The sequence below is a fragment of the Lytechinus variegatus genome, chromosome 8 (assembly GCF_018143015.1).
Source record: "Lytechinus variegatus isolate NC3 chromosome 8, Lvar_3.0, whole genome shotgun sequence".
Taxonomy (NCBI): domain Eukaryota; kingdom Metazoa; phylum Echinodermata; class Echinoidea; order Temnopleuroida; family Toxopneustidae; genus Lytechinus; species Lytechinus variegatus.
The window spans coordinates 11,543,149-11,556,920 of NC_054747.1; the positions used below are offsets into that span (position 1 = coordinate 11,543,149).

A 13,772-nucleotide genomic window follows, 5' to 3' on the forward strand; every position below is an offset into this window, starting at 1 on the left:
GTGGGCAATACTTTCACATATAATCTTGCTTGGGTTTGGCCTGCATGGGTGTCGATCACAATATTCAAGTGAGGGGGTGGCCTGTATAATCCCCCCCCCCCCAAAAAAAAAATAATAATAATTTAGGGCAGAAAAATTATAATGATGAAAAAATGACAAGTTTGATCAGGTTTTTGCTGTGTACATTTTCAGTGACACAACAGAATTTCCATTTTTAGATAAAGTTAAAATGGAATTACAGATTTTCAGAAACGGAAAAGACAAGTTTTTTAATGGAAAATCACTGTCTCTAAGAGAGGTTTGGAGATCACAATTGTTGAATCATACGGGCATCGCCATTGGTAAACCCAATTTTGTTATTTTCGAAATTCTTTTTTAAACTATAGAAAGGGTTAATTTGACAAACTGGTTCTGACTTGAAAAATATAAATGATTAAGTTTGCTTTCATTTTTCACCATGATTTGTAATCTTTTTAAATTTTCTTCCATTGTGCAAATTCTTCTCCTGGCACTTAGATTGTCAAGACTCAAAATATTCCAGCACTACATGTATATATGTACATGTATGAGGAATAAACTAAAAAAAAATCAACTTAAGTGTTTTTTTTTCTGCATTCTATTAGTGGTAGGCCTACCATGATTTATTTCCAGGGGGGGTATGAATTTTTCTGTGGGGAATTCATTATCAAAAATTGCAGTCTTCTCTTAATTTAATACTCCCAAAATGTATTTAAAACATCAGACTGTATAGTTTAATTGATTTGCAGAAAATTGCATCATTCGTTGAAAAAAGAAAAATTAAAATGTTTTAAAACAAAAAACATTTTTTTTTAAATAAAATATGTTTTATTAGAACCCTGCTGACATAGCTTTTATAAAATTATTGTTTTAACTAGGGTCATTTAAAAGGCAAATCAATACCCTTTAATATTTTGGAGTACTGGCTTTAAATTTCACATAAAAACTTGTCTCTGTTTATATTTTCAGGTATGAATATTCATATTTCTTGTGAAATCATAGTTTTTGATTGGTCAATGTTTCAGTCATGGATAATGTCAAAGTCTGAAAAAATCTGAAAATGCTAATTTTATCGGTTACCAACATGCAAGATGGTGGCACACATTAAGTTGGCGCTATGCATGTACGTGATTTGTTGACCGACTTTATTTTTCCCTTTTATCTGATAGAGCTGCATGAGGTTTACCAAACTTGTACACAGAATTTTGAAATTTTGACCAGAAAATTACTCATGCTAATTTAGGGGAAATTTATAAGTGTTTTTCAAAATTAACATAAAATGCTTCTTTATTTGTTGACTGATTTTGACTTTGTTTCCATGTGGTAGATGATCATGATGTACACCAAACTTCTACCCATTGTTGCAGATTTCACAAGTTTCAAGCCAATATAAAAATGGTAAGAATCAGTGCCATCCTCCCAATATAAATGGAATGAGGAAGGGGGGGGGGGGGGTCACTGAGAAGCATTGATTCTTTTATGTAGTTTACTTTGTCAAAACATTATTTTTAATTTTCAATTGGCTTTGAAATTTATAATAGTGTTTACATACATGTACAAGTGATCATAATTCACATTAATTTGTGTATCAAACTAAACTCTTCTCAAGTGTTATCATGACTCCACATTAAAGCCGAACCAACCTTAAAATTTGTGTGAGATATTGAGTGAATGCATTATGAAATGGCATGGAAGGTAGAAGGCCAGATCTCTGTGCAATCACATCATCCTAATTGCCAGAAAATGGTTGAGAAACTTAATATTTTAATGGATCCATATTTTTCCTTGTCTAAGTTGGTACATAATTTTTTTTTATACAGGAAGATGAAAAGAAAAAAAGACGAAGAAATTGGCATGATGGGGAGGTGCACTGCCTGTGCCACTATGTTCAAAGGCACAAATCTGTGCTTTTTGGCAAGGCTGGCCATGCCAGCGTTCCGGTAAGAAAGATCTTCCTTTTTAGCTATCATCATGTTCAAAGTAAAGATTGTAACTTTATTCCAAGATGGTCATAATATCTCAATGGATTTCAATTTGTAAATTATTTGTTTCTTTTAGTTTTGGGCTCAGTAACTCAAAGGTTTGCAATGAATTGCAAATATAAAAGAAGCGCACCGTTTGGTTCCCGATCAGTATTTTAAACAGCACGCATGCAATGATGATCTTCCTTGGTCATTGGTATTTAGCGATTGATTGCTAACCTTCGTGTTAAGAAGCCCTGGATATTAAACCTATGAGACCTGAAACAACTCTGTTTAAATTGAGAATTATAATGTATTTGAATTAAAGAAAAAATCAGCTTGATTTCTGTAAATTCTGTTTTATGTTAAAATAAAAAAAGTCTTGGAATTATGTATTTGTCATTTTTCATTCATCCATCAAATGTAGTTTGTGGTATTAACTTTTTTTGGGGTGTCACACTATACCAATCTTCTACATGTACATGCAAGTATTGTACATGGCTTTGTCCTCAGATTTGCAAGCATGGGTCTTAGCCTTGAATTAGATACAAAACTGCCAGAATAGAGTCAATTCAAAGGTTTGTTAATCCGAATCTGTAATATGATTCGTTGTCCAAAAACGCAATAAGATTTGTAGTTCTTTAGGTTTGTTGGAAAAAATGCAATAAGGTTTGTTAATCCAAAGATTTGTTAGTCTGAAAATGAAATACAGTTCGTTAATACAGAATTAAAAATCAAAATGAATATTTTTTTCATGTTCAGGTGGAGAAAAGAAAAAAAAAGTACTGGAAAAAGGCAACGGCAGTACTTAGGGCCAATGGCTACCAGAGGGAGGAGGAGGAGGTCGTCCGGAAGTGGGCTGACCTCAAGCAAAGAGCCTTAAAATATAAGGCCCAACGAAACATGACAGGTAATGAGCACGATCAATCGGTTAAGGGTTAACACCTTGTTGAATTTTTTTCATAGATTTTTCTGTAAAAATTGCTTTTAAAGTAATCTTTATCTCAAGTTTAAAAAACTTCAGTTTTATGAAGATTGATAAGTTTGAAAGTACCGCAATAAACCAATTTGTTCATGAGGATGCTGTTGCGTCTCAACACGGACAGACATTCCTACTCAAATTAAGTTCACTCTAGTAACTCCTACTTTAGTTGGATGTTCTTGCACTCTGAACATTAATCCATCATCAAACATAAACTAGTAGAACAAAGATAAATTCTTGAGTGAAATATTGTTTTATTGATGGAGAGATGCTATGCTCAAAGGAGTTGGCAAATTATTGTGGTGTGTTTACTGGTTGGCATGAATATTTAAATGCTAATATTTTAATGATCTTCTTTCGTCAGACAATTTTCTTATATGTGATTTATTTTTTATCTTTGGAAAAAAAAAATTCAATTTCATCAAGGTAATGAGTAATGGATTTCAGTTTGAGATTTAAACTGACTGTTATATTATTGCTACTAATGCTCTTGCTGTGAGATATTGATGACTTCATTTTTTTGTGTATTGAAAAAAAAAACAGGTGGGGGCAGCCTTGAAGTCCGGCCCACGTTAGAGGCTGTTCTGGAGGTTCTCGCAAGAGAAACGGTGCAGGGGGTAGTCGCGTCCTCCGACGAAGCAGGCTTTAGCTCGTCCCAAGTAAGAACATTTTTCAATTTTGATTTTGAAAATGTTATTTTACAAAATTATGCGCAACTGCAATTACTTGGAATTTTGCTGTCCATGTTTTGGAAATATGTAAAAGAAATTGCTCAAAGAACACTTTCTGTTATTATTCCTCATTCATATCGAGCAAAACACATCAACATTTCTGTAATGTTTCAATGTTGTGAGTAAAAATTTCTGTCTTACGACATTAGATGCATTTGAAAAAAATAATTTAGTGACAGAATAAATTGATTAGTTGTGCATGATATTGTTTAAAGGAGAAAAAACCCTGGGAACAAGCTCGCTTGTGTGAAAACAGAAAAACCAAAGGAACAATCCAATGAAAGAGAGAAAAATTGACCATCTTCCCATTGCAATGCGACTGTTTTTTTCTAAGTTGTACAGCTCCCCAATCACTTGTTTACATATTTTTTACTGAAATTTCTACTTTTATCAAGCCTGTTCATAAATCAGGTTTTTTCTATTTCTTTTTTTCCCTTCATAGGAGGGCATGTTATAGGGGTTCCATTAGGGGCAAAGAATGTGTACTATCATAAGAATGAGCAAAAAAAGGATGTTTTGGAGTACATTTACAAGGGGGGGGGGGTGTAGTGTAGATGATTTGTGGCATCACAAATTTTGGTGATTTTGCCAGTGGAACCTCCATAGCATTAATGATTTCGACATTAAAATGCTCCTTTCTTATTTGCTGTTCCAATTGTTCTCTAACTTTCTTTGATCTTATAATTTGATTGCAACTTTTTCATACAACATGTAAAAGCAAACTATGGTTTCATTCTTCTTTAAAGTTAGATGTAACCATTGTTCTTTTGATCCTTTGATCCTTTTCATTTTACATTTCCTTTGTCATCTCCTATATCCATCTCATCTCCACCATTTCTACCCATTGTACACATACATTTCCTCATTTATCATGCAATGATGTATACTTGCATTCCTTTGCTAGGATTTTCATGAGAGTCAAATAAAAACAAATAGAAATCATTGATTTGTGGTATTAAGTCAGTACTGTGAAGTTAAAATTACTTCATTTTATTGTTAAACCACAATATTAAGTTCATTGAGATAATAAAAATGCTTATGTGTCAAAATATTTAATCATCATTCAAACTAAATGCAAAACAATAAATGCACTCTACTATTATGTTGATAGATTGTTCAACCATAATGATAAGTGTTGTATTCTGACAATTAAATCCATATTCCTATTCACGGAAATAATGTCTCAATTTGCTGAAGATGTTAAAACTGCCACTCCATGACTTCTGAATTGAGTGGTCTAAGTTAAACCAGGGTTTAAAATAAAAATTGAAGATAGATGAAAATTCACTTAAAATAAGGTACAAGTTGATTTTGCACTTAGACTGCTATCTAATAGTCTTATAATCAATGAACAGGTTTTTTTTTTATTCATGCATTTAATCAAATGACAATGTTCATTTCTGCTTAGGACACAATAGATGGAGACAATGAGGCTTGCCTGCTGTTCAGCAGCATGGCTGCAGGAGCGTGTTCACGCACCCCTGATCGTGTCAAGACAACCTCCACTGTCGTCAACACAACAACCACTGTCGTCAACACCGCCACCGCTGCTGTCAACACCTCCACTGCTGCCACAACCACTACCTTAACTGCAATAGCTGCTGCAACCACCTCCGCCACCAAGACCCCTCAAAGAAAACTTTCCTCAACTGACCAGCTTGTAGAGCTGGAGAAGGAGAGGATTCGACTGCTTGAGAAACAAGTTTCCCTCTCTGCAGAGCGAAACTTGTTTCTCAGTAGAATTGCAAATGCCTTAGAGGCCATTGAAAAAAATGGCATTCAGTCATTGGGAATGATTGAATTTTAAGGCATTTGCAATGTGTATTTCATGTGATGTCCACCTTGGTAACAACAAGCTGAAACTTCAGCTTGTTGGTATCAAGATGGACTTTTCATGAATATACTCTACATGAAGGAAACCATACACTGTTGATGATTGTTTTGATGATTTTTGTTTATCTCTTACGTTTTTACCTAATATTTTCAAGTAACCTTTAAAAAAAATCCTAGTTATTCCACAGTGCACATATTGAGAGAAGAAAATTTGGTACACAAAATATCGATGGCCAATGAGAGAGGCATATTAACCATTGGATAGGGCATGAATATGGCATTTTATTGACTTAAGCTGGGTTTATTCACAAAAAAAAACATAATATTGGAGATACATGTTCATGTTTCTTAAAAAAAAATTATTGCAAACCAACAATTTAGAGATAATTAAGCTTTTGGTTCCTGATCTGCTTCTCATTTCACTGTGGATGCTATTTTTGCCCAAACTAGTTACATTCACTCTGAATGTAGTAACAAGGAGACATTGTCTTCTGCGATTCATGTACAAGTATGGTTTTCTTCACGTCGAATCTTCTCCTTCAATATGTAAATGACATCCATGTCAATTGAAAGGCCAAGTCCATTACAACAAAAAGTAAAGTTAAGCACGATACTGAAAGTTTGTTCACAATTAAATGGAACATAGGAAAGTTACTACATTTATTTATATTTTCAAAGTGCAGTAATATGCAATTCGTCTTCAGAATAGAAATATAAAGTCACTGCTACTACCATCAACAGCAACTTCCAGAATAAAAAAAATGTATATTATTTTAATGTTCAGGTGGAAAATGAAAGAAGTAGTACTGGAGGAATGCAACTACTGTTTTGAAGGTAAATAGGTTTCTGAGGAAGGACATTATGAGGAAGAGGCTGTCCTTAACAAACCGTTTGAATGTGATTTTGATGGAATGTTCAGTATCATAAATGCTTGATTTGTTTTTTGTTTTTTAGTAAACTTTTTCAGAGAGGACTTGGCCTATACTAAACATAACAATTCGCTTTTCAAAATGTTTTTAAAAAAATTATTCCTGACAATAAATCAACCTTACCAAAGGTGTGTTTCATTCCTAACAATTATTGCAAGCAACACTTCTTTTCAACTTGGTATTGTATTTGAACAAAAATGTGTACAGGTACAGAATTGAAATTTTCCCATATTTGCTAGAAAAGTTTGCATGAAAGTAAAATCAAACTTAACAAAGAAAGAGATCCATTATAAAGGATACTTATTCTACAGAGCATACATTCCTTTAAAAAAAGGAACAAGAGATTTTGGCCATGGAAAAAAAGACAACTTGAATAACTAATATATAATTACATTGATGTACATGTAAATTCAATGTAGATTAAAAGTCTAAAAACCTTCAAGGTAGTGTTTTTTAATGGTATAAAAATCCAGCAATACCAGCACATCAATAGTATATTGATGCTCACCCTGTTCCAACAATTCAACGTTGCTAATTATCAACAGTTGCTGAGGTTGAGATTTGACATGAAAGGGAATTTTAACTCAAACAATCACTTTGAAAGATGTGTTAGATTGTGTAAAGAATAAAAAAAAATTCATTCCCTTTCTCGAGACTCTTGATTTTTAAACACAATGGTAGATTCCCTTCCATTCTTGTATATGAAAATAATAACATGACAACTCAGTATGTTTTACATATTATGGTAATTTTTTGCCATAATACGAACCTTTTAAAATGCTCAGTATGTTTTATATACAGTAGTATATGAATGTCTCGCCATAGTTGGAACATTATTTACAATTGTGTTCTTAAAATCTTCACCACAAAAACAGAGTGTGTGCCATTTTGATGCATATTGAACATGCATTTCAAAAGTACAAGGATGCTTTACTTGGCTTTTACAAAATGAAGTGTTTACTGTGTTATAGCAAATCACAGTTTCAACTAGTGGACAGTAAATATTAATTCATAATGGAAGAGCATCAGTGTATATAATTTGAAAACTTATGACCATGTTGTTAGGTATTTTTAAAACAGACTACAACCAAAAGAAATTTGACCAACAAGTGTGTAGAAGGTTATACGTAATTGCCAGCTCCAAATATTACTTTTTAATCAACTTGTTATCCTTATGAAGGGGGGGGGGGGGTTGAAATTATTAGTGCTTACGGCATTACATAAATCCCAGCATTGATATAATGATGAAGCCATTGAAAAAATTATATACTACACAACAAAAGACTGTACGATCTGGGCCCGGACAGCGATGGCCGCTGCATCTCCCCTTTCCCTGTTGATTTCTCCTTCCATGTTGTCATCGATCATGTGGTCATCTTCATTATCGTCTGCTGCTGGGTGTCTGAATCTTTTACTAATGTTGAATAATATGCAACATGCAGTAATGATGATGTTGCAGGCCCTATTTGGTCGAATTTGTAGGCCATGGCCGAGCAGACATCTAAATTTATTTTTTAGCTGCCCATTCACTTGTTCGATGATCGATCTCGTCTTGCACTGTGCACTGTGGAATAAGTAGATAATGTATGATAATCAAAAGAATTTGATTTTGAGCAAAAAGATATTTAAAGACAAATTGAAGTGTATCTTTTAAATGCAATCTGTTTGGGCAAAAACATTCAAGATAGCTTTGTGATGAGAAAAAAGAAATTAGGAAAACATTTGGTTTGAAAAGAAGGCACAAAAGCTATCAATACTTTGGCATTATAACACTACGAAGGCTTAGGATTAGCGGATATATCTCAAAGCAAACAATATCATTGTTAGTGGATACATGAAGTATAGAAAACATTACAGAGTACATGTCTAGTCGTAAATTTTCCAGGATTTCTTGTAATCACACACGAGTCTGCCAAAACTGTTAAAGGACTAGTCCACCGCAACAAAAATTTGATTTGAATAAAAAGAGAAAAATTCAACAAGCATAACACTGAAAATTTCATCAAAATCAGATGTAAAATAAGAAAGTTATGACATTTTAAAGTTTTGCTTTATTTCACAAAACAGTGATATGCACATCTCGGTCGGTATGCAAATGAGGGAACTGATGACATCACTCACTATTTCTTTTGTATTTTATTATATGAAATATGAAATATTTGATTTTCTCGTCATTGTCATGTGAAATGAAGTTTCATTCCTCCCTGAGCATGTGGAATTCCATTATTTTAACATTTCGTGCTTCAGGCAAGGAGGTCCTAATCATCAAATTTGTAAAAATTGAAATATTGTATAATTCAAACAATAAAAACAAAAGAAATAGTGAGTGAGTGACGTTATCGACTCTCTCATTTGGATGTAACTGGCTCGTTCATATGACTATTTTGTTAAAAATAAGCGAAACTTTAAAATGTCATAACTTATTTTACATCCGATTTTGATGAAATTTTCAGCATTGTGCTTGTCTGATTTTTCTCTATTGATTCAAATCAACATTTTGCTGAGATAGACTTGACCTTTAAATATAAGAATTACTTTTCACTACAAGGCGGTTGTTGACTTGAGAAGGTAGACTTATGCAGACACAATTGATATACGATAAACTGCATGATGGATCATAAATTGAGTGTCGACTGTTATGTGTAGCATTTATTACATGGTACAGAAATCGCTCATTCAAGCGATTTCAAAAATTTTCTTTTTTTACATGGAAAAGTTGAATTGCTCACTTGTTGTAGGCTTGTTCCTCTGGTGTCTGTGGATTAAGGATGGGGGTCATTAACCATGTCATCAAGGGATAACCAGAGTCACCGAGGATGATCCCTTTCAGTTCTCCATTATTGTACTTGCGGTACAGTCTGCTATTCTGTTAACAAATTAATAGAATAAATCAAATTTACTAAGATATCTCAGCTTTATGGTGATGCTTTTCTAACAATTAAGTTCGCATAATCTTGTGAAGATATTGGATTTTCCTTCTCATAATGCTTTTTTTAACAAGGATTAGTTATGTATTGCATGGGATCTATGATCATTTGCAAAGTGGCAATTCAAGTCCACAGCAATTTATCTAGTATTTGACATTAAGTACAAGAATACAATTGTACAAATCTAAATGCAAATGATGCTGATTGTTTTACCCCCAAAGAATAATTATTACTGTGGTGATAACTGATAAAGGTCTGCAAGCATAGACTATACTATGTTATTTCATGTGACTACTACCAAGGAGCTGGCTCCTACAAAGATGGTCACAGTGATGTTGTTGCAGCTAACCTAATATGTCTCTTGTATATATACATATGTTACAAAGAACTGACTTCTAGTATGTTGTTTGCCTCCAACATAAGTCGGTAATAAATACCTGAAGAATCCTGGAGTCGTGGGTACTCCCCGGCCATCTCGCAACGACATTTATTATCTGGAATTTTGCGTTGCAAGCCAATTGGACGTCGATGGAAGACCTGCCCTTTCTATTGGTGTAAACGTATTCATCTGGGCCTAATGGGCAGCCATGTAGGCACACGTGCGTGCCATCAACAGCCCCTACCACTCTCGGGAAGCCTGCGATTCTATAGAAATCCTGAATATTGGCGGCTGTTTCAGCATCAGTCCTGGGGAACTTGATGAACTGTCAAATAACACATACAGGATAAAGAAAAAAAAAGAATATTTAACATTATTTTGTGGAATTAAAGATAAGTCTCTTTTATTGCACTGTTATGCTGAGAAAAAATTATTATACTTGTATATACTTTTGTTATTGGAATGTAGAAATAAATCAAATTAAATCAAATCAATATTTCCCTTGTTTATGTGAGTATGATAATCCACAAAGAAAGGGATGAATGATGTTGTATGAGCAGTGAAAATACAGCTTGGAAAGTCGGTGAGCTCAGAGGCAATGAGAAGAGAAGTGGCAACAACCCTAAAAAAATTCTAAAATGATTTTCTTCAAGCAGGAAACAAGGGGGCAACAATATGAGGCAATGTTTACAACAAAGTGGCAATCAAACTTAATGTTTGTATACAAATTTGGGATGCCTTTGAAATTGTCTGCCCCATATCCAAACAGGTACCATGAGCATAAAAATTATGGTAAATTGGTGTTTGAATCCCATCATACCAAGTACACCAATTTAATTTCTGTAAGGTATTGAGATAACATTTTGGTAAAAGACAGTATTTCATGGCTTTTCATAGCTTTTAGAATTAAGTGTTTTTTTTGGGGGGGGGGGTGGCTGACAAAAAAATGTTGCAATAAGATTGTCATTTTATATTTTTGAAAAATGTTCTTGATAAAGTGGGGTGTAAATATGCTCTCACCTGAATCATGAAAGGTTATAAATAATTTACATGACTACCGCATATGCACTGGCATTTATATAGGCCTTGATGATGATTGAGGCAGAGATGTTTGTTCAAAGACTCGTATAAAGCTCATATTCATTTTCATTTAATTTATAATTATTATTTCATCATTAATTACTATCATCATTATTATTACCATCATTATCATTATTACCATTAATGTTATATTTATCTAAGTTATTGTCTATTCAAATTTAACCAGGCCCATTCTTATCATAAAGATGGCTCAAACATACTACAAATGATGAATGTAATTATTTTCGTATAGCATAACAGTATATAAATTAATGTTACTAATTAGTAATAGGAGAAGGTAGTGCACTGGGTTTAGGGTGATAGTCTGATAGACATAGTGCATGTGCCTGTTTTATTACTATAGTCAGGGGCAGCAAAACAGTTATAGGAGGGCAAAGCCAAAGGGGGAGGGGGGCTGAAAAAATCACAATTGCATGGTCATTTTTGCATTTTTGTACATGGTTTTGGAAAAAAGTGGGGGCTGAAGTCCCCCCCCGTTCTGCGGTCCCTTATTGTTTCATGCTTTGGTGAATTACCTAAAAATAAAAAAATAAAAATTAGGCTATTTTGAAAATAAATCAATTTTCATTTTCTTTTTATGGTAGATCAATAAAGAAATTTGCCAAGAGATTGGTTAGATACTATAAGTATTCTAGGCATGAATGAAACTAGCATGATTTCAAAATATTTTAATTGAAGTAAAATTCCTAATAATTTAATTTAGATTTCAGTTGGAACACTTAAATTGATTTGAAGAGACCATCGACTTCATTGTATCAGCAGGCAGGGCGAGCACGATCGATAAGCTAGCTCCTATCTTCAACAATAACAAACGAAAGTTGGATGTTGACTCGAAATTTTCAACCCCACTTCTTCAAAAGGGTTGGCTTTAGAAATTGTAATCAATAGAAGTACAAAAAAAAGGAGAACCATTTAATGGTGAGTGTATCAAGTCAAACATTATCGACATGCATATTGGCATTCATATCTTAGTTTGCGGTAATAAATTATTAATATGGATTAATACATCCAGTTGTTCCGAATATCACTAGCAGAATATCAGGAGCGCTCACCATGCATGCTAAACCGCATCCTACGGGAAAGCCCCGGCCGTGCCTGCCCGCTCGCTCTGCACCGTCGGGCCGGCTGGATTACGGCTATCGCCGGATAGGCGTCTAACTCTAAGTAATAATATCCATTTACGTTTTTTTTAAAGTTTCGTGCATTATCATCTTCACTAACTAGACTCTATTGAGTCTTGATCTATGACATGTAAATCTAGAATTCCCTCATTTATTTCTACATTTCAGTTGACAAACTCTGAAACATACAATTTTAAGTGTGGTGATCATGATGATGAAAATAGAAAAGTAAAGAATAATTACCTGGCTCTTGTGACCACACAAGGCTTCAGAGACCCTGTGGATTATCCTAGACACGGTGCTGCGGTGAATGCCATGGATATTTGCATCACTTTCCAAGACCGATCCGGTTGCGAAGAAATTAAGGCTTATCAAAACTTGTAGTGTGGGGTGGATTGCCTTGTTGCGTTCCGTTGGTGGTGAGATTTGATTGGTGAGTAGATTAATTAGAAAGAAAATTGCCTCGCGACCGAACCGGTATCTCTTAACTAACTGCGTCTCAGAAAGAGAGTCGAGGGGCTGGTCCCTATCCCTTATCACTCGGCCAGGATGTGGCTGCACTTCCTCAGCTTCTGCTAATAGTATGGCTGCCATGTTGTTGCTATGGATTTACTGCAACTTGCGTATGATCACTGATCAAACGCAAAGTTGCGTTTGATCGAGGAGAGTTGCGCTTGATAGATGCGTTAGAAATCAAACGCATCTCTTTTCTGCAACAGAGTTGCGATCTAACGCAAAGTTGCGTAAGATTCAGGGGACTTGCGTTTGATTTTTGGAGTTGCGTTTAAACGCAACTCTTTCTGCAACGGGCCCCAGAACTCTTAAATACAGTTCCACGCAGGTCAGGTCCATGTGACCAATGTCAATGATGACAATTCACAAGCTCTAGATTTCGAGAGTGGGAAGGTGAATGTGACATGGGCCAATTAAGGCCCAGGCATACCGGCATTAGCCGCTAAGTTTGCCCAGCCCCAAGAGATGGGGCACGGCAATTGATAACCTTGGTCGATATGCCAAGCGTTAATGCTCCCATTTGGGACAAACTAAAACAAGTAGGCCTAACTAGACAAAGAAACCTGCAAGTACAAAAAATTGAACGTTCACTAACCAGAGGTTTGACAGCATTCATGCCATCTTTAGACCCAGAGAATATTTCTGAAGCTCAACAAGATTGCATCGCTTTGCTCAGCAATGCCAATTTTGAGCTAAATTGCACAAGGAAACGTCTTATCAGACCTGATATGAATATGAAATTTACACCATTGTGCAAATCTTCCCAAGTGGGCAAGTTCTTATTGCATTGACGCCCAATGGCGACAATGCATTGTTCTTGTTCCATATTCCTATTCCGTAATCTTCTTTGCATTGACGCCCAATGGCGACAATGCATTGTTCTTGTTCCATATTCCTATTCCGTAATCTTCTTCTTCCACCAAAATCCCATTTGTTTAACACATGGTTTTGTTAGCTCTACCCTGACTCCGTCCCTCATCCAAATTCATCCAAATTTGGTAGACATGTTGTCCAGCATCCCTAGTTGTGCCTCTCGTCTTCCATTTTCCAAAATCACTCATGCATGACCATCCAGGCGCCATTTTGTCCATTTCAAGTCCATTTGCATACCATTCTTCATTCTTTCATATCTCAATTATCCTGCATGCTACAGACTTCTAACAAATTGCTATAGATAGTCAAAGAGTTGCTCCATCATCTGCGACGTATAACCAAACCTTCAAAATGCCATCTTCATGTCCTAAATTCAAATCCGAAATAGCCTTCCTTCAAAAAGT

The 13,772-nt window shown here is 34.8% G+C and overlaps 2 protein-coding genes across 2 annotated transcripts; one reads left to right on the top strand and one right to left on the bottom strand.

Moving 5' to 3' along the window:
* The first annotated feature begins 1,349 nt into the window (after positions 1–1,349).
* Positions 1,350–5,615, top strand: LOC121419981. Its single transcript, XM_041614489.1, has 5 exons — positions 1,350–1,416; positions 1,839–1,958; positions 2,742–2,889; positions 3,505–3,620; positions 5,101–5,615. Exons 1-5 carry the CDS (start codon positions 1,414–1,416, stop codon positions 5,497–5,499), a joined length of 786 nt encoding a protein of 261 aa, XP_041470423.1. The 5' UTR covers positions 1,350–1,413; the 3' UTR covers positions 5,500–5,615.
* Positions 5,616–7,352: 1,737 nt separating this feature from the next.
* LOC121420650 (putative nuclease HARBI1) lies at positions 7,353–12,576 on the bottom strand. The gene is made up of 4 exons (XM_041615314.1): positions 12,226–12,576; positions 9,819–10,085; positions 9,184–9,320; positions 7,353–8,018 (listed from the first exon to the last, which is right to left on the bottom strand). Exons 1-4 carry the CDS (start codon positions 12,574–12,576, stop codon positions 7,724–7,726), a joined length of 1,050 nt encoding a protein of 349 aa, XP_041471248.1. The 3' UTR covers positions 7,353–7,723.
* Between the last annotated feature and the right edge of the window lie 1,196 nt (positions 12,577–13,772).

Coding starts and splice junctions, on each gene's coding strand:
- LOC121419981 (XM_041614489.1), top strand. Junction 2,890..3,504: donor GGCCCAACGAAACATGACAG/GTAATGAGCACG, acceptor AAAAAAAAACAG/GTGGGGGCAGCCTTGAAGTC. Junction 3,621..5,100: donor CAGGCTTTAGCTCGTCCCAA/GTAAGAACATTT, acceptor ATTTCTGCTTAG/GACACAATAGATGGAGACAA.
- LOC121420650 (XM_041615314.1), bottom strand. CDS start 12,576: ATGGCAGCCATACTATTAGCAGAAGCTGAGGAAGTGCAGCCACATCCT. Junction 10,086..12,225: donor TGTGTGGTCACAAGAGCCAG/GTAATTATTCTT, acceptor GTTATTTGACAG/TTCATCAAGTTCCCCAGGAC. Junction 8,019..9,183: donor GAGGAACAAGCCTACAACAA/GTGAGCAATTCA, acceptor CTTATTCCACAG/TGCACAGTGCAAGACGAGAT.